The 24,220-nt window shown below is 42.8% G+C and overlaps 1 protein-coding gene across 1 annotated transcript; it reads left to right on the plus strand.

The window, feature by feature from the left end:
- The first annotated feature begins 911 nt into the window (after window positions 1-911).
- On the plus strand, window positions 912-6,320 carry LOC115785176 (adhesion G protein-coupled receptor E1-like). Its single transcript, XM_030736668.1, has 19 exons — window positions 912-937; window positions 1,764-1,847; window positions 2,156-2,296; window positions 2,422-2,574; window positions 2,671-2,817; window positions 3,020-3,057; window positions 3,149-3,253; window positions 3,488-3,641; window positions 3,836-3,958; window positions 4,047-4,237; window positions 4,348-4,509; window positions 4,605-4,799; window positions 4,968-5,185; window positions 5,283-5,343; window positions 5,436-5,527; window positions 5,641-5,806; window positions 5,884-5,979; window positions 6,083-6,161; window positions 6,211-6,320. The coding sequence occupies exons 2-19, from the start codon at window positions 1,784-1,786 to the stop codon at window positions 6,318-6,320; spliced, it is 2,295 nt and encodes a 764-aa protein (XP_030592528.1). The 5' UTR covers window positions 912-937; window positions 1,764-1,783.
- The last annotated feature ends 17,900 nt before the right edge of the window (window positions 6,321-24,220 follow it).

Below are 24,220 nucleotides of genomic sequence, written 5' to 3' on the forward strand. Positions count from 1 at the left end.
GGAAACCACGGGGAAACCGGACACCACGCCACACCAAACAAGCAAAATGAGGCAAAGCATGCCGACAGAAAGCAGCTCAGGACCATCAAACCTAATTTCTTCTTCGCAGGTCCTTCACCTCCTCTCCAGCACACACACCGCCTCCCATGGCCACTCCAAGACAATTCGGTGTCAGTTACACACACACACACACACACACACACACACACACAGTACCAGTATAAGGAGCTGCTTACTTATGTGTCTATTTTTGGTTTCTGTCACAAGCATTCAGAAAAGCAACAGATGTGCCTGATTCTGCTGGAAGTTTCTTTCTTCCTTCCCACTTTTATCAAGTGCTTGCTCATAGAGGGTCATTTTGATTAGTGTGTTTTCACTGGAATTAATGTATGGTGTTAACCTTTAGTATAAAGCCCCTCGAGGCAACTGTTTGTTGTGATTTGGTGCTATACAAATAGAATAGAATAGAATAGAATAAGGAGAAATTACACCAGAACTTGTGTGGTGGATTCTGAAGTGCTGCCTTACTCTTCCTGCAAAGCTACATAATCTCACAAAGTAACCATATATAGTCCAAAAGGTGTGAAATAGAAAGAGATAAACATGTCAGCTAGTCAGCATAGTGACACTTTCAGATGTTAATAGTTGATAAAAAAAATTTTGAAGGGAGGAGAGAAGACACAGACAGCCAGAAAGAGAAAACGAGGAGGCCATTCTGTGTAATGTGAGATATTCTTTAAGTTCCCAGCATTTTTATATCTATGTTTTTCTGGTATTGCAGATATATTTTTACTTTACAATTCTTTAGTTAAAGAAGCACTTTCAGACAATCTGAAAGTAGATAATTTCCAGGTTTATATTTCTATTGATTTAATCATCTTTATAGAGATTTGGATACTGTTTAATATGACGAGCAAGTGGATCCTCCTGATACTGGGTGAGTCATATCTATCATACATCTGCACAAGGCTAGGAATAGAAAAATATTTATAAAAAGATAAATGTTATGTGCCTTGAGAAAGAACAGTTACATACAAACCTTTAAAAGTGTTTTGTACGTTTCCCATATGAGATCTAATCTAAGATCACAATTTTTTAAAAGTGATATTTTACAATGGCTATCTCAGTCAATTACAAGTGGACCAAATCCTAGTAATAGAGCAGTACAAGCACATGTGTTATATGTCCTATAAATGAAATGAAAGATCACCTTCCACAACGAGTCTGTCTAAAACCTCTTCTTCCTCCTCCTTGAGTACATAATTGCTTCTTTCCATGTTCAGATATGATAGTCGCTGAGTCATGATTCATTGCTATCAACTGACACATAGTTTGTCAATTTATCAGAAATCACAAAGATTCTGCATTTAAAAAATTAGGATTATGTCAGACCCACATGACCCTATATGAAAGATGCATGTGGGTCTGACAGATTTGATAGTGATAGAGCTCAGTTCAGATAAAATAATTATAGGAGGTGATTTTAGCATCCATGTAGATGCTGAAAATGACAGCCTTAACTCTGCATTTAATTTATTATTAGACTTAAAAAGTAATTAATGTCAGTTATCTCATTAATAGCTTTATACAACTTTGGCTACTGTGGCTCCTCTGAAAAAGAAAACCAAAAATCAGAAGTGCTTGACTCTGTGGAATAACTACCTAATTCTTGAAACTTCAAATAGTAAAGCAGTCAGGTTAAATTCATATTAAAGAGGTACTGAACTACACTATAGGCTGACAGTTCTCTGCTTGTTTTTCAGTTCTTTTCCTCTGCCTAATCATGGGGCATTCAGTACCCTGCCCTGATGGATTTAGCTGCAATAGGAAGAAAACAGTTTTCACAGGTATGAAAAAGAAACTTATCTAACACTTAACCAGTAATGGAAAAAATGCATGTTGGTCAATGTGTGCATCTTCTTTTCTATTTGAATATAAATATAATATAAATTAAATATATAATGTAAAATTTGTTTAATGAATTTTATGAAATAATATAAAACAAACACAAATCTGTAACCTTTCTTTCACTGCTATCAAACATTTGATTTTCTGATTTTCAGGCCATTTTTATTTTTAGGTCCATATCAAATTCATATTGAAGCACATATTTGAGCAAATACATCATTTCACATTCTTGTTTCATGATTTTAAGACATAAACGAATGTGAAGATTACAACTCATGTGGAGATAATACGATCTGCAAGAACACAAATGGGAGCTACTACTGCCAGTGTCAGGATGGCTTTAGGTCACCAACAGGGGAGGTGAATTTTACAGTTGGTGGATGCAAAGGTAAGTCATCTTCAGTTAATGAGGGCAACAACTCTGGTTGGTTTGGAGAAAGTTTGTCATGGAGTCATTACTTATGTAAATATGGAAGTTCTGTTCCTTTTTTTCTCTTTCTTGTTTAATTAAAGATATCCAAGAATGTTCGGAAATCACAAACATCTGTGGACCTAACGCCAAATGTGACAATGCAATCCCCTATTACTTGTGCATTTGTAATGATGGATTCATTTCTACCACTGGGAAGAAAAACTTTAGTCGTGATGAAAATGCTTCATGTGAAGGTAAAATGTTAGAGTGATCTATTCTGTGTTTAAGATGATGGCTGAGGTTTTTTTTTTTAATCTCAGCTCCTAAATGTCTTCTTCCTGTTCATCTAGATATTGATGAATGTCAGAGAGAAAATGTCTGTGGTCACAATGCTTCCTGTATAAACACACAAGGCAGCTATTACTGTGTCTGTAATGCTGGCTTTGAACTAAAATCTGGCAGATTCATCTTCTCAGGGAATCTGGAGCAATGTGAAGGTGAGGGCTGCAAGTATGACATAATGCACCAAAATATGTATCATATGTATATTTATTTGGATAGAACAAAATTAATAGATCCATATTCTTTCATAAAATGACGAGCCCCTCATCTATTTCTAACTAGTACCCTTCCCAGCAAATGCTTACATAATGGATATAGTTACTGGCAATTTTAATTAATCAATCTTTGTTTCCTCAGCATTAAACTGTGATGTTTTCAAAGACATGCTGGAAGAGGTAACTCCACACTACAAAGCATCAAAGTTCAGCATATATTAAAAAGCATTTCTCACATTTTTGTTCCATCCACCATAAATCTCATTCCTAGAAATTTCCCATTGTGAAGCAGCTCAAAAAACTCTGTCTGCAACTCACAGAGAGCAAAAATCAGAACCAATCTGATCAGATGAGCTGGAAGGAAGAATTCCTGAAGGTACCACTAAATTTAGTAAACTATAATCCTATGACAAAAAACAACCCCTCAAGTTCCTTGAAATCAGGGCAGAAACAGGATGCTGTACCTTTTTCAAGTTTTGTCACCTGGTATTCAGATGTCTCATAGACTGTTTATGTTGACTGATGGTAATATACAGCCTGAATGTCTGCATCAGCCTGACTCTGTTTCCTTTTTCTTTTGTTTCTCATGGTCTACTCTCCTGGCCTGTAGACATTGTTGTCTGCGATAGATGAGCTCTTGTCCAGTGGTGTCCTCAATGACAAAAGGAAAGTCTCCACCTTTCTGGATTTGGTAGAGACAGCTCTGAGGCTAACTGCTCCCTTCATAAAGAGTCCAGGGGAAAACAGAACTTCCACTCACACAGGTTCGTAAAAATTAGCATAAAGTAAATCAGCAGATTTTTTCAGTATTAGTTTATTGCTCATTATTGAAAGGTAGACATGTTTAAATATAACAGGGTTTTCCCAACAGCTTGTACATTTAATTTTAATTACCTTTTCTGCAGCATTATTAAACAAGTAATGCAAGTTTAAAAACTTAATCATTTATCTGTTTCAGAGCTGGAAATGGTCACACATAAGGGACCTATTATACCCAAAGGAAACACAGTCTTATCAACTAAGCATGCTAAGTTGGATATCCAGATGGAGATAGCTGCTGGAGATCCCGCCGATTATCTTGGTAATGACATGCCAACAAATACCACATTTCTAACCAATGTCATCAGGTTATTGTCCACTCCGACAATATTCTCCTGTTATTGTTACAGGCTTTTCAGCAGTGTCCTTGATGAGCTATTCAAACCTGGGAAACTCTACAGGTGACTTCTCTGATGGGACGAAATTGCAAAAGAACCAGAGCTTTAAGATAAACTCCAAAGTGGTGACTGTCACTGTCAGTAACAGAAACACAAGCCACCTCACAAAGCCAGTCAAACTAACTTTGCGCCACCTACAACAGGTAAAGGGGAGAAGTTATTTCTCACGATTGCTGTTTCAGATTGTGATAATCACCTTTGCCAAACAAATAATACCAGTTGACCAATATCTATGATGTATATTTGCTTACAGGCAAATCATACATCCCACGTCTGTGTGTTCTGGGATTCAGAGGAAGGAGGATCATGGTCTGATCGTGGCTGCAGTGTGATGGAGTCAAATCTGGAATATACTTTGTGTTCCTGTAACCACCTGGGGACCTTTGCTATATTCACGGCTTTCTATGAGATTGAGGTTAAAACTGATTAACCATAATGCTTAAACTTTGGAATTTATAATAGTTTAACAATTAATCCACTTTCATGTATATTCATTCCTTTTCCCAACAGGACAAGTTTGAGTTGCAGCTGATCATCTGGGTTGGCCTGTCACTTTCACTGATTTGCTTACTCTTCTGTATCCTGACTTTCTCAATGATGCACTCCATTAAAAGCCCAAGAACCACCATCCATCTGCATCTCTGCATCAATCTCTTCATTGCTAACCTACTTTTTCTAGCAGGAATTTCTCACATGGTGAATCAGGTAAAAACAGGGTTTGCTGCTCAGATGAAAGCAGATGTAGATTTTAGTTGTAACTTGGATGGTGTTGAAAACTGAGGAAAGGATCAGAAGCTGTGGCTATTTTTCATTTAGCCACTTTAGCTGGTTTCCAAATCTAGTCAGGTAACATATCACCTCTTTTCCCATTAGGATGGCTGTGCAGTGGTAACAGCAATCCTGCATTTCTGCTATCTGGTGGCATTTTGCTGGATATGTCTGGACAGTGTACAACTTTTCAGGATGATAGTTCTTGTCTCCAATGTCAACTTTAAAATGCTTTATATGATGGCAGGTGGCTATGGAGTGCCAGCACTTATTGTTGCCATCTCTGTCTTTGCTAATTACCAGGCATATGGCACTGACAGATAGTAAGATTCCTCTATTCAACCTACTCATAATCCTATCATTTTATCATTAATTCATCCTTGAATCTCTGTTTATTTTAACTCTTAATATGCATTTCAGTTGTTGGCTAAGCGTGGGATTCATTTGGAATTTTTTTGGTCCTGCATGTGCTGTCATCATTGTAAGTATTTAGGAAAAAATATTTAAGTTAAGCAATGTTTTAAAAAAAAATAGCTACAGTTATCTTTAAACATAAGCTTGTTTGTTTTTCAGATAAACATTTTCTTCTTTTTCATCACTGTGTGGAAGCTAGCACAGAAGTTCTCAAGTGTAAACCCTGACCTGGATGACATACACAAAATAGAGTAAGTCACCAGTAACCCGCAAGCTGCACACAATTCAATTCAGTTCAAAGAGAGAGAGGTTATACCAAAGATACCAGCAAATAGCCTGCATGTGTCTTTGTTGTTTCCTGCAGGGCATTCACCATTAATGCAGTGGCTCAGCTGTTTGTGTTGGGCAACGTGTGGATCTTTGGTCGTGTGCTGTTTCAACAAAACCGTACAGCCATGTCTTTCCTCACCATCTTTGGCAGCCTTGAAGGCGTTACACTCTTCATTGTATATTGTCTCTTTTCCAGTCAGGTTAGTCATGTTCGTGATGAAGTGAAGAACAAGGTTGTTGTCTCTTGGTAAAAATTCATTTATATCCTGATATTTAGGTGAGGGAAGAGTACAAATGCATCCTGTCCAGGATTTGTGCTCCTTGGAAGAAGAGAGACACAAAATCTTGCTACTCCTCCTCCAGAAAAGCTCGTGTAAGCAGATATTTATGCAAATTAACAGCACAGCTTAACATTTGGTCTGCAGTAGCACTGCCATAGACTCAGTGGGGTTAAGTTCATGAAGTTTCATTTTCAGCACCTTCAAAACTTGACTGTTTACCATTGTTTGGAGAACATGAAGGGCAACAGCTTTGAAGTGGATAAAAACTTTGCTTGTATGAAAGATGTTGTTTTTCATGACTGTCTTCATTTTGACATCCTCAGGTTTCCGTGAATGCCAAGGATACAAGAGTCTCATATTTGAGGAGCTAGACAGTGACCTGGGACAAAAGTCTAATTTGCTGAAGAGCTCTGCTTCAGACTTTCAGACATAGTGCTTTCACATTTGTAGTCAATGTACAATACTGCTTTCTGCAATTTTCTCAAGTCATTATTTACACATCTTTGTCAAATAATACAGCGTGTAACTCTTTTTTTAGTGTTTCATATCTGAAGAAATATATACAGCATGAAGGTCCTGGTAATTCTTAGCTTTTAATGATTTCTATGCAGTGTTCTTTTCCAGGGTAGAATGATTGTATATTGTACATTTTTAATAAGCAAGTTGCAATTTGACCAGATGCTATTGGTAGCTATCAATAAGTTGGCTGGATGTTTAACCACTCTTCTTGGCAGAATTGGTAGAGTTCATTTAAATTGGTTGGTTTTGTGGCAGAGACAGAGTTCTTAAAGGTCACAATAGGGCTGAGGTCAGGACTTTGGGAAAAATATTTCAGAAGATTAATCGTTGCCTAATTTTTCCATTTTAAAACCAGTTTTGATGTGTTTCGGGGATCATTGTCCTGTTGGAACATCCACTTGTGTCCAAGTTTCAGTCATCTAGATATTTATTTGAGGTGAAGTTGAAGAATTTGGAGGTCATCCTCCTCCTTCATTATCACATCAATTTTTTGCCATGTAGCGGTACCACTGTCAGAAAACCAGCCCCAGAGCATAATGGTACCACAAGTACACTTGGCAGTTGTTACAGTGTTATTATGCCAACTAACTCAAGTCTTGGTGGTTTCTGGATTGTTCCTGAATATGCTAACCAATTTCATCTCATCTGATGGTGACTGTTTAGGTCTTCTTCCAGACCTTGGCAATGTGGTAACACAACTGAATAACTTGTTCTTGTGTGCAATTATTTGAAATGATCTTTTTAAGAAGATTAAAATGTTGCGTGCCTTGAGAAAGAACAGTTACATACAAACCTTTAATAGCTTTTTGTACATATTTCCCATATGAGAAACAATTTCTGCATTTTTGTTGCACTGTACTTGTGAAATATATAATGACAATGAATTGATTAAATTGAATCTAATGTAATTTTTTAAAAGTGATTTTTTATGATAGCACAGATCTGCACATCTAAATGTTCAAGAATATGTTATACATATGTATAACAGTCATAGTGTAATGGATCATTTTGCATGTGACTCATACAATTAAAGAATGTTTGACAGTTTTGACCAGCAAGTCTTGTGCAAGTAATTTTTTTGCAAACTGCAGACAGTTGTATATACTCTTGCACACTGTCAAGATAAACCAGGATAAGACTCAAACTTGACAGATAACCATCTGTGACAGTGAAGTCTCAAACCAGAGAGTTCTGTCGATGTGGAGGGGGATTATCAAGTTCTGGAGTGCAGTGCATCAGTCACCAAGTAAAGAATGGCTGAAGAGGTTTTGGGAAAACCATAAAGCAACTGAAACAGGAGCGAGCCATAGCTAAATCTGCTTTTACCAAGCAAGCTAACTTCCTGAGCAGAGGAGCTCGCAATATGACTGAGATGGAAATGCGAGTGGAGTTTAATAGGCTCACCTCTGAAGCAAGACACATCAGTGAGGCTAATGAGGACTACAGAGCTGGTCTACTAACAGACATAGAAGCCAGAGCTGATAAACATGATGACGTGGAACTTGATGCGCAACAAGAAGCTGATCTGGAGAAAACTATTAATGACTCTGAATTAAGATTGGAGAAAGTGAGGAAAATAGTTTGATGCAACTTGTGGTCAAGATATGGTCAAGAAGAGCCCAGCACTGCAATTCAGGAGGCAGAAATAGCTTGTGATGATGCTGCTGCAATAAATGTCTCAGTGGTGAATCAAAGTGCATATGAGACACAAGTGACCTTTGTGGAGAAGCTGATCCAAGATGCAATTAAAATCCTAGTAGCCTGGGAAATTTGGATTCCAGCAGAAGACAAAGGCAGTGTAGAAGGCAGAGTAAAGCATCTTAAAGCAACAGGTAATAAATTTCAAAAAAGGAGGGCACCTGGGTGGCATAGTGGTGAAGCCGGCGACCACATACACACGCCGCGTTGCGGTGGGGTGGCGCGGGTTCGCGTCCCGGCCCGTCACCAATTTGCCCGCGAGTCTTCCCCCGTATCTTTCCCCCATTTCCTGTCACTCTCCACTGTAGACAAAAGCCGCTATGGCCAAAAATGCAAAAAAAAAAAAAAAAAGGAAAGCAAAGTTTGTCAGAGCACAAAGTACTGAAGAAGAAAAAAATTGATTTGAAGCAGCTCAAGGAGCCACCTCAAATATGGTGATCACTCAAGCCCATTGTCAGATTGAAGCCCATTAGTCTTCCCAAATTTTATGGTTGTAAGAAAAACTTCCAAAGATGGAGAAAAAACTGGGAAACTCTGCAAAAGCAAGGAGAGCCAACCAGTTCAGGTGAGGTTAAAAAGTCCCAATTAATAGAGAGTGTGGATGGAAGAATTTGTTGTGAATTGCACTTGTCAACATACAATAGAGCTGATGAGATATTCCAAGTACTGGAAAACAGATATGGAAACAAGTCCACTAATGCGCTGGAGATAATTGAGGAATCTGAGAAGATTCTAGTCCTGAAAGTTAACCAGCCAAGAAAAGTGATTGACTTAATACAGGCAGTTGAATAGGCCCTAATTGACCTCACAGAGCTTGGAAATGTTGGAGATATTAAGAACCCCCTGGTCACTAAGTCCATTGAGAGTAAACTCCCTGATTCTTTAAAGAGAGACTGGTTGGTCTTCATGGGCAATCCTGCAAATGGAGTTACCCAGACAATCATTTCGACAGTCTATTCAAGTTTCTGAAAACACAAGAGGAAATACTGGAATGACTAGAGCAGCTTGGAGTAAATGAAAAACAGACTGAAAAGAAATTGGAAAGGTTAACATGCCCTTCACTCACACTCCAAGGAAAAACCAAGGGTGGCTTGTCTGTGGAGACACAAAGCATGAAGAGAAAGTGTTCTTTTGCAGACAGTTCAAAGGCATGAAAGTATCTGAGAAGCTTGATGTTTTAAAGAAGTTACGAGCATGCACAAGGTGTTTGAGACATCATGAAGAGAATGGTGGATGTATCTGTGCAGGAAGACTGTAAAAAGGAAGCTCCTCAGATCATCATTGCCTCCTCTGTCCAAAAGGAGAATCCAGGAGGAATGATATGGATAAAAACAGGAGAAAATCCAAGGTTACAGAGGAACAAGAGAGAAATGGCAGAAAAACGCAAAAGAGCATTCTCAAATTTGGCTGCATCCACAAACAGCACCAGAAGTGAAACCCCTGGGCTTATGGAGAACTAAAAGAGCCACCTGTTATCCTGATGTTGTTGGAGGTCACTGCTAATGCAGGCCAAAGAACTGGAACCCTAATTGATTTGGCTTCAGACACCAACTATACCTCACCTCAAAGGTGAGAAGATAACATTAATTGTCCATGGAGTTGGAGGAATGGCAATAAAAGTCAAAACAAAAGGATACTTTTTAAAAGTGAGAGTTAAAACTACAGCAGGAACAGAAAAAGCACACCAGCTCATCTGCTATGGTCTCAATGAGACTGCAAAAGTGTACAGAGTTATCCAGCCACAACAACTAAAGAAGTTCTTCCCAGAAATTGACTTGGAGGATTTAAAAAGAACAGACATTGTTGAACTGCTCATCAGCCACAGAGAAGGCTAACTCGCACCACAAACAATCAAGGTAGTGGGAGACCTTGTGTTATGGGACAGCCCTCTTGGAAAAACTGTGGGAGGAGCTCACCCTGATCTCTGTGAAGAAATGGATGTAGCAGCACAAAGGTCAGAAACACACTTTGCTTGCTCCATGCAAACAGCTGCGGTGAAATATGAAGAAGTCAGTGTCATAACCCAGGGAGGGCCGGTCTGTGTTTTTGTGTTTGTGAGTCGTTGGCTGTCCAGCAGAGATGGAGAGGGGTTTTCAGGCGTCTCCACCTCTGGGCAGATACGTGGGCGTGGCTCCACCACACCTGTGATGGATCAAGGCATCAGGTGGAACTACTTAAGCTGCCAGCGGACATTCACTCGTCGCTGGATCATTGACTACTTCCAAGTTAGTGTCGGCTCCTTCGGTGACTTCCTGTCGTGTGTTCCCAGACTTACCTGTTTTTTCGCTTTTCGCCTTCCCCAGATCTCCGTGTCGGCTCCTGCCTTCGCTCCCTGGAAATCCTGCTCTCCGCTCGCCACGCCGTTCCACGCCGTGCCACCGCTGATCCTCGGGACCGTTCCACCTGCCTGCTCACTCACCTGCCTGGCCTCTCCTCTCCCCTTGGCCTCTCTGTCGCGCTCGCCACCAGCTGTTTCCCACAAAATCCCGGACCTGCTTCCCTTCACACATTCTCACTACCACTGTAAATAAACTTGCACTCTGCTCTCATCAGTTACCGCCTGTGTGTCTTCTCCTTCTCAGTTGTGACAGAATGATCCAGCCACAATCGGACACCGCGGAGGCTGATCCCATCAGCAGGACTTTGGCCAACCAGGAAGAGACCCTCCAGCGCCATGACCACATGCTTCGCCTGATCACAAGCCAACTCAGTGCTACCACTCAACACCTGGCTGACTTACGGGGTATGTTGGAACCCACTGTGTTATCTGCCATGCCTCACCAGCCCGATTCATCTGCCCCGCCGCCGGCACCGTCGGGTAGTGTCAGCCTCCGCATCCGAAGCCACCGGAACACCGGAGAAAGCCCTGCCCACTCCTGAGGTATTCCATGGTGAGCTAGGGAAGTGTGGAGGATTCTAACCCAGTGTTCACTAGTTTTCAGACAGCAAAGACTCGCCTACGCTTCAGACTGCGCAAAAATTGATTTATGGTCAACCTGTTCCGGGGAAGGGCGGTTGGAGTGGGGCACGCTGTTTTACGAGGTAACCCCGACCTGTCTTTCCCCACTTTCCTGTCTCGCTTTAAAGAAGTTTTTGACAAGGGATCCTGCCCCGAGGCTGCGGCTCAGAGATTGGTCAATCTGCGGCAGGGCAGACAGCGTATGGCGGATTTTTTCCGTGGACTTCCGCATTCTCGCCGAGGAAGCCGGCTGGGAGGAGAGAGCGCTCAGAGGAGTATTTTTGAATAGCATTAGTGACGACCTCAAATATGAACTTGCAACCCGCGATTTACCTCTTTCTCTGGAGGCGGTAATTTCACTGTGTATTCGGCTAGACGATCGCCTGAGAGCACGGCGGACCCCGGGCAACTACGACTCCCAGCATGCCTTTCACCGCGCTGCTTCCGGTGACCGGAGAGGATCCCCGGAGGATGACGCCAGGCGCACGGCGACTCCTGGTGGCGCGGAGGAGCAACCCATGCAGCTTGGACGGGCCAGATGTCTGCTTTGGAACGACGACGGAGATGGGAGGCAGGGGAATGCATGTATTGTGCAAGATGGGTCACTTCATCGCTTCCTGTCCTGTCGCCCAAAAGGTCGTGTCCGTCAGTAAAGGTGGGGGGTACTGGCGGGCCAACTTAACTCTTGTTCCTCCCTGCCGAGATTCACGCTCCAGGCAAAGCTTGAGCTTCCCTCCGGTTCCCACACGGCGTTGGCATTAATAGATTCTGGGGCTGAGCAAAATCTTATGGATTCCGCCCTCGCCCAGCAGTGGGATGTTCCATCCATAGCCTTGCCCACTCCGCTCCGGGTCTCGGCACTTGACGGCGCTGCTCTCTCTGTTATCACTCACAAGACCCAGCCACTCTCCCTCACCCTGTCGGGTAACCATTCAGAACATTTGTCATTTTTCTTTTTTGATTCACAACAGACTCCCATCGTCCTTGGCTTTCCGTGGTTACAGTTGCATAACCCCCATATCAATTGGACAACTCGAAGCATCGCAGGGTGGAGCGAGCGGTGCCACCAGCATTGTCTCCGGTCCGCACGCCCTCTGTTAACCGCTCGTCCACGCCCAGGGGGGAGACAAAATCCGATCTGTCTGGGGTGCCCTCAGCCTATCACGATCTGGCTGAGGTGTTCAGTAAGGACCGGGCCGTCTCTTTGCCTCCTCACAGACCCTACGATTGCGCCATCAATCTCGTGCCTGGGCTCCCTATCCATCCAGCAGACTCTCTACAGCCTTTCTCAGCATGAAGGGATGCCATGGACCGGTATATTACCGAAGCCCAGGCAGCTGGCCTCATTCGGCCCGTCCACTTCTCCCATGGCCGCTGGATTCTTCTTCGTGTCAAAGGAAAGACAAGTCTCTCCGCCCCTGTATTGACTACCGGGGCCTCAATGCTATCACTGTTCGTAATAAGTATCCACTGCCACTCCTCACCTCCGCTTTTGAGCTCCTACAGGGGGCGACCGTCTTCACTAAACTGGACCTCCGGAACGCCCTATCATCTCGTTCGCATACAAGAAGGAGATGAATGGAAGACAGCTTTCAACACCCATCTCGGTCACTTCGAGTACCTCGTGATGCCCTTCGGGTTGACCAATGCCCCGGCAGTGTTCCAGGCCCTCGTTAACGACGTCCTTAGGGACTTCATTAACCACTTTGTGTTCGTTTACTTGGATGACATCCTGATTTTCTCTCCCTCGTTGCAGGAGCACAGGAAGCACGTTTCGGCTGGTGTTGCAGCGGCTGTTGGAGAACCGGTTGTTTGTGAAAGGAGAGAAGTGCGAATTTCACGTTGAGTCTGTCTCCTTTTTGGGTTACATCATTGGAAGGGGCGACTGGAAGCTGACCCGGTTAAGGTTACAGGCGGTTCTGGATTGGCCCGAGCCATCGGATCGGAAACAGCTACAGCGTTTTCTCGGATTCGCTAATTTCTATCGCCGCTTCATTAAGGACTTTAGCACCATCACCATGCTCTTACTTCTCTCACCTCTCCCAAGTTGCCTTTCAGGTGGACCTCGGCTGCGGCTGGTGCTTTCTCTTTTCTGAAGAATCGGTTCGCCTCCGCTCCGGTTCTCATCCAGCCTGACCTGTCCAGGGCCTTCGTGGTGGAGGTGGATGCATCCGACGTGGGAGTGGGGGCAGTCCTTTCTCAACAGGCCACAGGTGGCCTTCGACCCTGTGCTTTTTTTTCCCGTCGCCTCTCGCCAGCTGAGCAGAACTACGATGTGGGGGATCGGGAACTGTTGGCCATCAAGTTGGCTTTGGAGGAATGGCGGCACTGGCTGGAGGGCGCGACCCATCCATTCCTGGTGTGGACGGACCACAAGAATCTGGCATATCTCCGGTCCGCTAAGCGCCTTAATGCGCGACAAGCCAGGTGGGCCTTGTTTTTCACTCGCTTCAACTTCACCATCTCCTACAGGCCTGGGTCAGGAATGTGAAGCCCGACGCCTTATCTCGACAATTCTGCTCCTCGGACCACTCTGCCCAGCCGGAGTTATCGTGCCTCCCTCCTGCGTTGTCGGCACCCTCACCTGGGAGATCGAGTCCGCCGTTCGAGCGGCTCTCCAGGCCGAACCAGACCCTGGCACCGGACCCCCCCAATCGCCTCTATGTGCCCTCCCAGGTTCGGGCCCGGGTTCTGCAGTGGGCACATACAGCTAGATTCACCTGTCATCCCGGAGCTAATCGCATGGTCTCCTTTCTCCAGCGCTATTTTTGGTGGCCCACGCTGATCAAGGAGACCGTGAGTACGTGGCAGCATGCAGTGTCTGTGCACAGAATAAACCATTGTTGTCTTCTCCCTCTGGTCTCCTTAGGCCGCTGCCTACTCCCAAGCGACCATGGTCCCACATAGCGCTGGACTTTATCACTGGCCTCCCTCCTTCAGAAGGGAATACCGTTGTCTTGACCATCATAGACCGTTTTTCCAAGGCAGCTCACTTCATCGCCTTGCCCAAGCTTCCTTCCGCCCTGGAAACAGCACAACTCCTGACCAACCATGTCTTCCGACTACATGGAATTCCTGAAGATATAGTGTCCGATCGGGGGCCCCAATTCACATCCCGGGTGTGGAAGGCGTTCTGCGAATCCCTCGGAGCTAAGGTGAGCCTCTCCTCTGGTACCATCCACAGACCAACGGCCAGACCGAACGTGCCAACCAGGAGTTAGAGGCAGCTTTGCGGTTGCGTGGCATCTTCCAATCAGGCCACCTGGAGCTCTCATCTACCTTGGATTGAGTACGCGCACAACTCTCTCTCTTCCACCGGCACGGGCATGTCCCCGTTGAAAGCTGCCTCAGGGTTTTCAACCACATCTTCTTCCTGCCATCGAAGAGGACCTCACCATTCCCTCAGTCCAACATCACCTTCGTCGCTGTCGTCGGGTATGGAAGGCCACCCACGCTGCTCTTCTCGGACCAAAGAGCGGAACAAGCGGATTGCTGATCGCCACCGGACCCCTGCACCAGACTACCAGCCGGGTCAGCAGGTATGGCTGTCCACTAAGAATGTTCCAGTACGTGTGGAGTCTCGGAAGCTCGCTCCAACCTTCCTTGGGCCGTTCGAGATTGAGTCTATTGTCAATCCTGTGTCTGTCCGTCTAAAGTTGCCTCGTAACATGCGCATCCCACAACGTCTTCATGTTTCGCAACTCAAACCTGTCTCCTCCAGTCCTTTGTGCCCCCCGTCTGGTTCTCCTCCCCCCGCTCGGATTATTGACGGCCAGCAGGTCTACACTATCCGTCGCCTTATGGACGCACGTCGCCGTGGGCGCGGGTTACCAGTTTTTGGTGGACTGGGAGGGCTACGGTCCTGAGGAACGGTCCTGGGTGTCCCAGGCTAACGTCTTGGATAAAGGCATGGTGCGGGACTTCCGGAGACGGTATCCAGAGAAGTTTCGGTCGCCTGGAGGCTCCGTTGAGGGGGGGGTACTGTCATAACCCAGGGAGGGCCGGTCTGTGTTTTTGTGTTTGTGAGTCGTTGGCTGTCCAGCAGAGATGGAGAGGGGTTTTCAGGCGTCTCCACCTCTGGGCAGATACGTGGGCGTGGCTCCACCACACCTGTGATGGATCAAGGCATCAGGTGGAACTACTTAAGCTGCCAGCGGACATTCACTCGTCGCTGGATCATTGACTACTTCCAAGTTAGTGTCGGCTCCTTCGGTGACTTCCTGTCGTGTGTTCCCAGACTTACCTGTTTTTTCGCTTTTCGCCTTCCCCAGATCTCCGTGTCGGCTCCTGCCTTCGCTCCCTGGAAATCCTGCTCTCCGCTCGCCACGCCGTTCCACGCCGTGCCACGCTGATCCTCGGGACCGTTCCAACCTGCTGCTCACTCACCTGCCTGGCCTCTCCTCCTCCCCTTGGCCTCTCTGCTCGCCGCTCGCCACCAGCTGTTTCCCACAAATCCCCGGACCTGCTTCCCTTCACACATTCTCACTACCACTGTAATAAACTTGCACTCTGCTCTCATCAGTTACCGCCTGTGTGTCTTCTCCTTCTCAGTTGTGGACAGTCAGAGCAGGATGCATAGCCGTTAGCAATGCTTGAAACAGCAAAGCTCCCAGTGTTTGCTCCTTGGAAGAGGAACAGAGAATTCTGGAAAAGGATAGCTATTGTTGATGACATTTTGACCTCTGACAACGACCCAAAACGGTTGAAAAAAAAAAAATGCAAGCAAAGTTGAGGAGATCTGCAGGCTGGAGGATTCTTTCTGAAACCACGGGTTCTATCAGGCCAAAGTGGGAGGCAGGAGGATTGTCCAGATGTACCTTTTCCATCACCTAAGAAGAAGGTCCTGATACTCCCTAACCAGATGAGAGAGGAGGATAATAAGACCTTAGGAATTGGATATTTGCTGAAAGAAGATAAATTATATGTGATGACCACAATCAACTTCTCAAAAAGAAGAAAGAAAAATGAGATTAGGCCAAGATTGTGTGAAGAGGATGTGAAAGAAAAACACCACAAATCCCCTCACTAGGAGAAGGAGCTCCTCAGCCAGGTAGCTGGCCTCTATGATCCTATTGGCCTAGTCATACCCACCAAACAGACAGGAGCCATTCTTGTCAGGAAAGCTTTCCAAGAAGCTAGAAGTGGAGGTAATTTGGGTGACACTTGGGATCAACCACTGGGAGAGGAAGCAGTCCAACTGTTCCGGGAATATGTGCGCCTTGGCCAAATTATGTTCCACAGAAGCCTGACCCCACCTGGGTGGATTGGAAAACCTCTAGGAATTACCTTTTTCGATGGAAGTGACAAAAGTTATGGTGCTATAGTGTACTTCAGATGGGAGACAGCGCAAGGAATCCAAGTAAGACTTGCGGAATCCAAAGCAAAACTTACCCCCCGCTAGACCAAAAAGGAGACCCAGTCAATGCTGAAATATGTGGGGCAGTCTTTGCAGCTCGACTAAGGAAATACATTGAAAAGCACAGCAGGATGGAAATTCATGGATGGTACCACCTACTGGACAGCCAAACTGTGCTGGGAGCATTTCACCGTGACATTTATGGGTACCAGACACTTTTGCAAACAGAGTTGGGTAAATTCAAAAGGCTGGACCTGTCACAGATTGGTGGTGGATACCAGGAGACCTCAACATAGCAGATAGTATTACAAGAGTAGCAGCTCCTGAGGACCTTCAAGAAGAATCAGTGGCAAAATGGGCCTAGATTTCTCTACCAACCTATCGAAGAGTGGCCAGTAAAATCGCCTGATTAAATTTGTCAGAGTTCTTGCATGGGTGAGAAGTACTGTTGCAAAAATGGAAACTCGTACTGGGGAGCCAGGATCTGCACAGAGGTTAAGTGAAAATAAAACTCTCAAAGGAAGAAGCCAAACAAGAAGCCAGCCAAGCTGTACTGACCGTTGCAGAGTGTGAGGATGCACTGAAAGATCTTTTCCTTGCTGCACAAGAGGGTGCTACATTCAGTGACACCAACCTTAACAGACTAGTTGTGGAAATGCCAGCAAGTTATGGGTGATCTCCCACCAGAGCAGACGCAACCAGCAAGACCATTTGAATACACAGCAATGGACCTATTCAGGCCCTATGAAGTGAAAGATGAGACTTGTAAAAAAGTGAGACTAAAGGTGTGGGGCATCATCTTCTGCTGTATGGCATCCCAAGCTATACATGCAGATCTTGTAAGCGATCAGTCAACTTAAGGGTTTTTGCTAGCCTACCAACGATTCACTGCTCTAAGAGGACATCCAAAAAAGCTACGATCAGATGCTGGGAAAAACTTTACTGGAGCTAAACCTGCTCTTGCTGACCTTTATCTGGTTTTAGACCAGCTGGATAAAGCACAAATCCAAAACAAAGTCATAAAACATGGGACAGAATGGAGCTGGAAAATCCACCCTGCAGACTCTCCTCACAGGAATGGAGCTGCTGATGCTGGGGTAAAAGCTGTCAAACGGGCACTGCACAACCTAGGAGGAGATGGAGTTTTTACATGGCAGCTAACCTGGCAAATGAAAGACCTATAGATGCCAGAACTCAAAGTTGTAAGGACTCCATAACTTACATAACTCCAAATTCTCTTCTGCTTGGGAGGGCTAGACCAAGAGGTGACCAAGAGTTATTCATTCAAGAGACTGAGACTCATCCAAGCTGAGGTGGATAGATTTTGGAAAACGTGGAGTCAGCTTGCTGGACCAAATTTATTAATCAGAAGTAAGTGGCATTCAAGAGAGCGAAATGTAGCTATTGGAGACATCATTTGGCTTGCAGACCAAAATGCATTAAGGGGTCAATACAAGCTCGCAAGAGTGGTCGGTGTGAACAGTGACAAGAAAGGAATTGTAAGAGATGCGCGTGTAAGAACCTTCCCAAGTTACCCGGTGCCTACTGTGAAGTCTGGAGGACAAGCAAGCAAAAAAAGCAAAGAAACCTGCAACCAAGATACCTTCTACAATCCTTCACAGAGACATCAGGCGTATAATTGTCCTAATGCCAGTAGAAGAACAAGGAAATCTACACTAATACAGAGTCAAACTGTGGAATATGCTTTAGTTTTGACCTCCTTGGGTTCAAGAACCAGGAGGTCAAGTGGGAGGTGTCAAGATAAACCAGGATAAGACTCAAAATGGGTTTACTGACCACCCGGTTGCAGTGCGACTCTCACTGAAGCAAGCCCTCCTGTTACTCCATTCCCTGCCTCTCTCGCAGTAGGTAATTCCATTCACCTGTGCAGCTCACTGTTTCACTTACACCAAGGACAAAGACCTGCAGCTCACAGCTCCCACAAAAGACACCACTGGTATGGTAAAATGTTCATTTAAATAGACAATATTCTTTGGATGAATGTAGGACAAAGTTAAAGTTTATTTAAGGAATATTTGATAATGTGTGTTACTACTTGCACTGAATATAATTTATATTTAAGAGATATTTTAAGGCCATCTCATTAATTGATTGAACATTAATTCATGAATGACCCAGATAAATTTTAATCTGCAGAACTTTTTTATTTGAGTAAGATGCAATAAATATTTAAATGTGTAAAGTTAAAATTGTTTAATGGACCAAATGACTTAAGAAAAATGTTTAGAGAAATAAATGTTCATCTTGCTAAAAGTAGTGCCTTTATCAATCATGTATTTTAAAACAAATCTTTTTCAGGGTGCAGTGAATTTGTTATAATTTGATGTTTAATGTGCATGTCTGTTATCTGTTATCTATAAGACTATAAGGTTATCAGCTACTCGGCCCTACTCATCCATTAATCCACTTGCTCATTTGCCACTACACCTAATGCTTGCAGCTCTTAAAACTGAGTTGAGTTGTCCCAGCATCCTTTTGTGTGGAGCCAGCCTTTTTCAAGTTTGGGCAGGAGCTGAAGGAAGTTTTAAAAAACTTGACACACACACATGTTAATACATAATTACAGTACACTGAATCCTGCATGAAATAACCATGCAGGATTTAACCCTGTTAAATGTGGAGAATTTATTTTTTTTTTTTTGCACTCCTGGCAAGAAAGATGACATGCTTCCTGAAGGGCAACAATTATATCAATACAAGCTGCCAGAAAGCTGTTTTTCCAGTATATCAAAAATTTATCCACAATCTGGATCCAGGGCTCAAACTCTGGCATGGCAGATCAGACTCATTGCCTTACAGCAAGATAAGTGGAGTGTGCTGATTACACTGTAAATTTTTGGAATTTGGTGGAGAAAACAGATTGGGAATAGAAAGCCCCAAATGCCACCTTTTTGGATGGATTGAATGAAACAATGAAGAGTGAATTAGCTGCTAAACATCTGCCTACTTCCCTTGTTTCTCTTATCTCAGTTTGTACAAGGGTTGATGATCAGTTGGTTTCCGGCAGTGTTTCCCCAGAGGGACCGGAGAGAAGAGTAAATGTGTTGGAGGAAAATGTGGAGCAACCCATGCAGCTTGGCTGAGCATATCTCTCTCCCCCTCTGAGAGGTCCAGAAAAATTTCTGCAGGTGAGTGTAATGTCGTAGGAGAGGACACTCAATTGAAACTTGCCTGCAGCAGCCAAAAGACAATGCCCAGCAGCAATGGTGGGCAGGCAAGATTAAAGAAAGCTCTCTACCAAACTTTTTCTTCTGGCTAAAATAACTTTTCAGTTTGTTTCCTGCTCTCTCCAAGCATTAATAGATTTCAGAGTGAAACAAAATTTTTTTTGGACCATAGTTTGGCAATTGAACTGAACATCCCACTTGAGGAACTTCCTTAACCACTGCAGTTAAACAACTTTAAATGGAACAAATCTTCCGGATATAATATTCCAGATATAATTCACCATACTGTGCCAATTACCCTCTTGGGTAATAATTCAGAACAGATTCAATTTTAACTGTTTGTACCACCCAACACACAGTCTAGGACATCCCTGGCTAAACAAACACAGTTCACAGATAGACTAGTCTCATAGCATTTCCCATTATTATCGGTGTTGTCTTAAGTCAGCATCTCCTCCCAGCAAATCTGTTCCACCACCTGTATTATCTGTCAACGTTTACTTAATGTTTCGCAAATGTGCAGATCATTTTCATCTATACCATGTTAGTTGTCCAGAGAGCTGGATTCAATTATCTTAACATCATTTCAAGTTAATTGTTTTGTCAGTAATAAAATGATTTTAGCATCTAAAGTTTTATCATCTCAGTAAAAGCTTCCTACTTTTCCACATAAACACGGTGGTGATATTTTATCCATTATCTAACAGCACCAATAATTGTTGCTGTTAGATGTCTCATCTTCCAACAATACATTTTCTCTTCTGTCTCCTCCACTCCTTTGATCTCGTTTTTCTGCAGGTTAATTTGTGCAGCTTGTTTAATGTCAAACCTCTATAGTCACTAACAGCATGGCTTCTCTACCTGTCCCTCCTGCACTTTCCTGCTCGGTGTGTCAGTGTGTTTCACTACTTCTCGACTTCCATTAATAAGAATGATACCTGTTATCAATGTAACCTGTTTGTGCCTGGGATTGCTGAACATGAATGATGAGCTCTTGTCCAGTGCAGTTCTCAATTATAAAAGGAAAGTTTCAAACTTTCTGGACTTAATGGGAAATGTTCTGAGCCTCATAGGACTCTTCACTGCCGTTTCAAGGATTAATATCTAGTCCACTCACACAGGTTAAACAGAAAGTAGATCACTTGATTTTTTTTTTTTTTTTGACCATTTGATAATTAGAATTCAGCAAGCAATGCATGTTAAGAAAAGTTTGTCTGCTTCCAGAGCTGGATATGCTTGTTCATTAGGGGCCTGTTGTACCCAAAGGAAATGCAACTTTATCAACTAAGCATGCTAATTTGGACATCCAAATGAAGATAGCTGCTGGAGATCCTGCCTATTACCCCAGTAATGGCATGCCAACAAATACCACATTTCTAACTAATTTCATCAGGTTATCACCTACTCCAATTATATCTCCTTTTATTGTTACAGGCTTTTCAGCAGTGTCCTTGATGAGCCATTCAAACCTGGAAAACTCTAAAGATGGCTTCTTTGATGGGATGAAACTATAAAAGAACCAGAGCTTTAAATAAACTCTGACATGGTGACTTCACTGTCAGTAACAGAAACAGAAGCCACCTCACAAAGCCAGTCAAATTAACTTTGTACCACCTCATGAAACAGGTAGGAGGAGGAGGCTATGACTCATGTTTGCTGTTTAAGAACACCTTTGCCAAATAAGAATGGCCAATATCTCTGTTATAAATTTAACAGACAAATCAAGCAAATATGTGCATGTTCCGGGAATCCTCAGAGGAAGGAGGATCATGGACGCAGTGTGGTGGAGTCAAAATTGGATACTTTGTGTTCCTGTAAGCACATGGGGACCTTTGCTATAGTCACTGCTCTCAATGAAATCGAGGTTAAAACTGATTAACCATATTTAAACATACCGCTATCGCATTTTTGTCAAGACATTTTTGCAAGTGAATTCATTCATCACATAAATAATTTCAGAAAAATATTTCAAATGTTTTAAGATTTCATATCCAAAGAAATGCAAGCTTTGGACCCAAATTATGATGTTTTTCTATGGACTTTTTTTTTTTTTTTTATCCTTAAAACACAATTAAATAATTTGTAAATCAAGGATATTTTTCAAATACAATATAGACCAAAAAAAAAAAGTCTAGTTGTTAAACTGACAAATTTGATTGTTTGTGAAAAATAAGATCGTTTTGAACTTGATCCCACACATTGCAAAAAAATAGGAGAGGGGTAAAAAAAGATTGAAGTTGTGTAACGCTAAAAACTATTGCAGTAATTATTCTCCTCAGTTCTGCAACACTTCCAGTGTTTATAAAAGAGGAAATGCAAAACATTAAATTCAAAATGAGTCTCATTAATGAGCTCTCAGAAAATAATTACTAGTTCAATTTCAATGACATTTTCCTTCTTTCCCTCTCCTGTTTCCTGTGCCTGAGGGTTCAACTTTAAAGACTAAAACAGCTATACTTACAGAGGAAATGGGAGACTGTCTCCGCTTCCTTCCTGTTTATGTGAGATCACAGATAAGGTCTCAAAAACAACTCAGAATTGGTTTATGAATGATGGTGTTTATCATTGCAAATTCCTTGTTTAGAAATTTATAAAGCTAAGAAGCTTCAATATCAATGTTTGTGCTTTCCTCTTTGAACATATTTAAATATTATTTTTAGATCTAAAATATCAGGCTGTTCAGCATATGGCAGCGCACCTCTGAAGTGCCATTCCAAACTCTTCTGATGATTTTTGTCTGGCTCAGGTGATGTTGGATTTTGAGGAATAAAAGTTAGAAATGTCAATGTCTGGTTATTTTCCAGCATTTGGGTTGACACTCCTGAAATGAGAGATCCACTCTGATTAGCAGTAATCAGTAGATTGAAGGACATGTCCATATGGGGAAGGACAGCATGCAGAGAGAAAACTGTTTGTTTGTTTGTTTGTTTGTTTGTTTGTTTGTTTGTTTGTTTGTTTGTTTGTTTGTTTGTTTGTTTGTTTGTTTGTTTGTTTGTGTGTGTTGGGGGGCTGAACTAGGCAGGAGGAGAAACTTTCAGAAGGGCAAGAAAAAAATGAGGGAGGGGAATGAAAGCAATGTCTATAGGCAATTGTGATAATACTGTGATGTGGCACATCAGACTGCTGTGCTAGCAAGAGGCACATTCATCTTCCTTCATTTACTTTGAGATATCCCAAACAGTCCGGTTTTCATCCGGAGTCATCTGAAGGTAAGTTACTGGCAATTTACTTCATAGAAATAATACCATATGTCTAGACGCATTCCTCTCGACTAAAACCATTAACAGGGGAACAGTGGCCAGACCATGTCAAGGCATTTTTTATTTTACCCGAAAAAAAGAACTGAACAAAAGAATCAAAGCCTCGCTTGGTTTTAAGAAACAGAACCATAATCTATCCATAGTAAGCTGAATCCTCTCTGAAAACTTTATTTCATCACTAGTGACATCTTCCCAGTACTGAGTATAACCCCTAAATTCCTTCAAAGCATGTAATTCCTCTAATTATCTCAGGCTCAGTGAAGCTGAGATTATTCATATTCACTAAAGTTCTAGTTGATCTTTGTTTTTTGTTAATCTGTCACCTAAAACTTCAACAGTTTATGTATAAATAATACAGCTAAATCAGTTGTTTAGTTTAAAATGAAATGGATCCTGATTTTTTTTTTTTTCCTGCAATTTCTATTTTTTTTTTTTTCCTGTTACATGCAAGCGAAAGAAAGTTTGCATAGGAATCTATATGTAGTCGTGAAAAACTATACACCCCATGATTCAGTGGCTTATACAACCACCTTCAATTAAAAGTAATCGTACGACTTTATCACTGTCTCACATCATATTGGAGCAATTTTAGCCAACTTTACAGCACTGCTTCAGTTCATTGAGGTTTGTGGGCATTTATTTATGAATAGCTCTCTTAAGATCCCACCACAGCATTTCAGTTGAGTTGAGGTCTGGATTTTGGCTGGGCCATTGTAATACCTTGATTCCTTTCTTTTTCAGCCATTCTGTTGTAGATTTCCTGGTGAGCTTGGAATCTTTAGAGCTTGAAAAAAGGCAAATGGACTTCTTTAGGTTTTTGAAGATGTTTAAGACTACCGTGGTCTGGATGACTGAGAACCTACACAGACATGTGTTTGGAATCACTGAATGACTCAATTTAGGCCAAGCTTCAGGTGTTCAATAGATGGCCTCATAGAGTGGTATGCAAAAGTTTGGGCACCCCTGATAATTTCCATGATTTTCCTTTATAAATCATTGGTTGTTCGGATCAGCAATTTCATTTAAATATATAGCAGATGAACACAGGGATATTTGAGAAATGAAGTGACATCAATATTTGATAGATCCTCCTTTTGCAGAAATAACAGCCTCTAAATGTTTCCTATAGCTTCCAATGAGAGTCTGGATTCTGGTTGAAGGTATTTTGGACCATTCGTCTTTACAAAACATCTCCAGTTCAGTCAGGTTTGATGGTTTCCGAGCATGGACAGCCCGCTTTAAATCACACCGCAGATTTTCAATAACGTTCAGGTCTGGGGTCTGAGATGGCCGTTCCTGAATGTTGTACTTGTTCCTCTGCATGAATGCTTTAGTAGATTTTGAGCAGTGTTT

This window comes from Archocentrus centrarchus, chromosome 8 (assembly GCF_007364275.1).
Source record: "Archocentrus centrarchus isolate MPI-CPG fArcCen1 chromosome 8, fArcCen1, whole genome shotgun sequence".
NCBI lineage: Eukaryota > Metazoa > Chordata > Actinopteri > Cichliformes > Cichlidae > Archocentrus > Archocentrus centrarchus.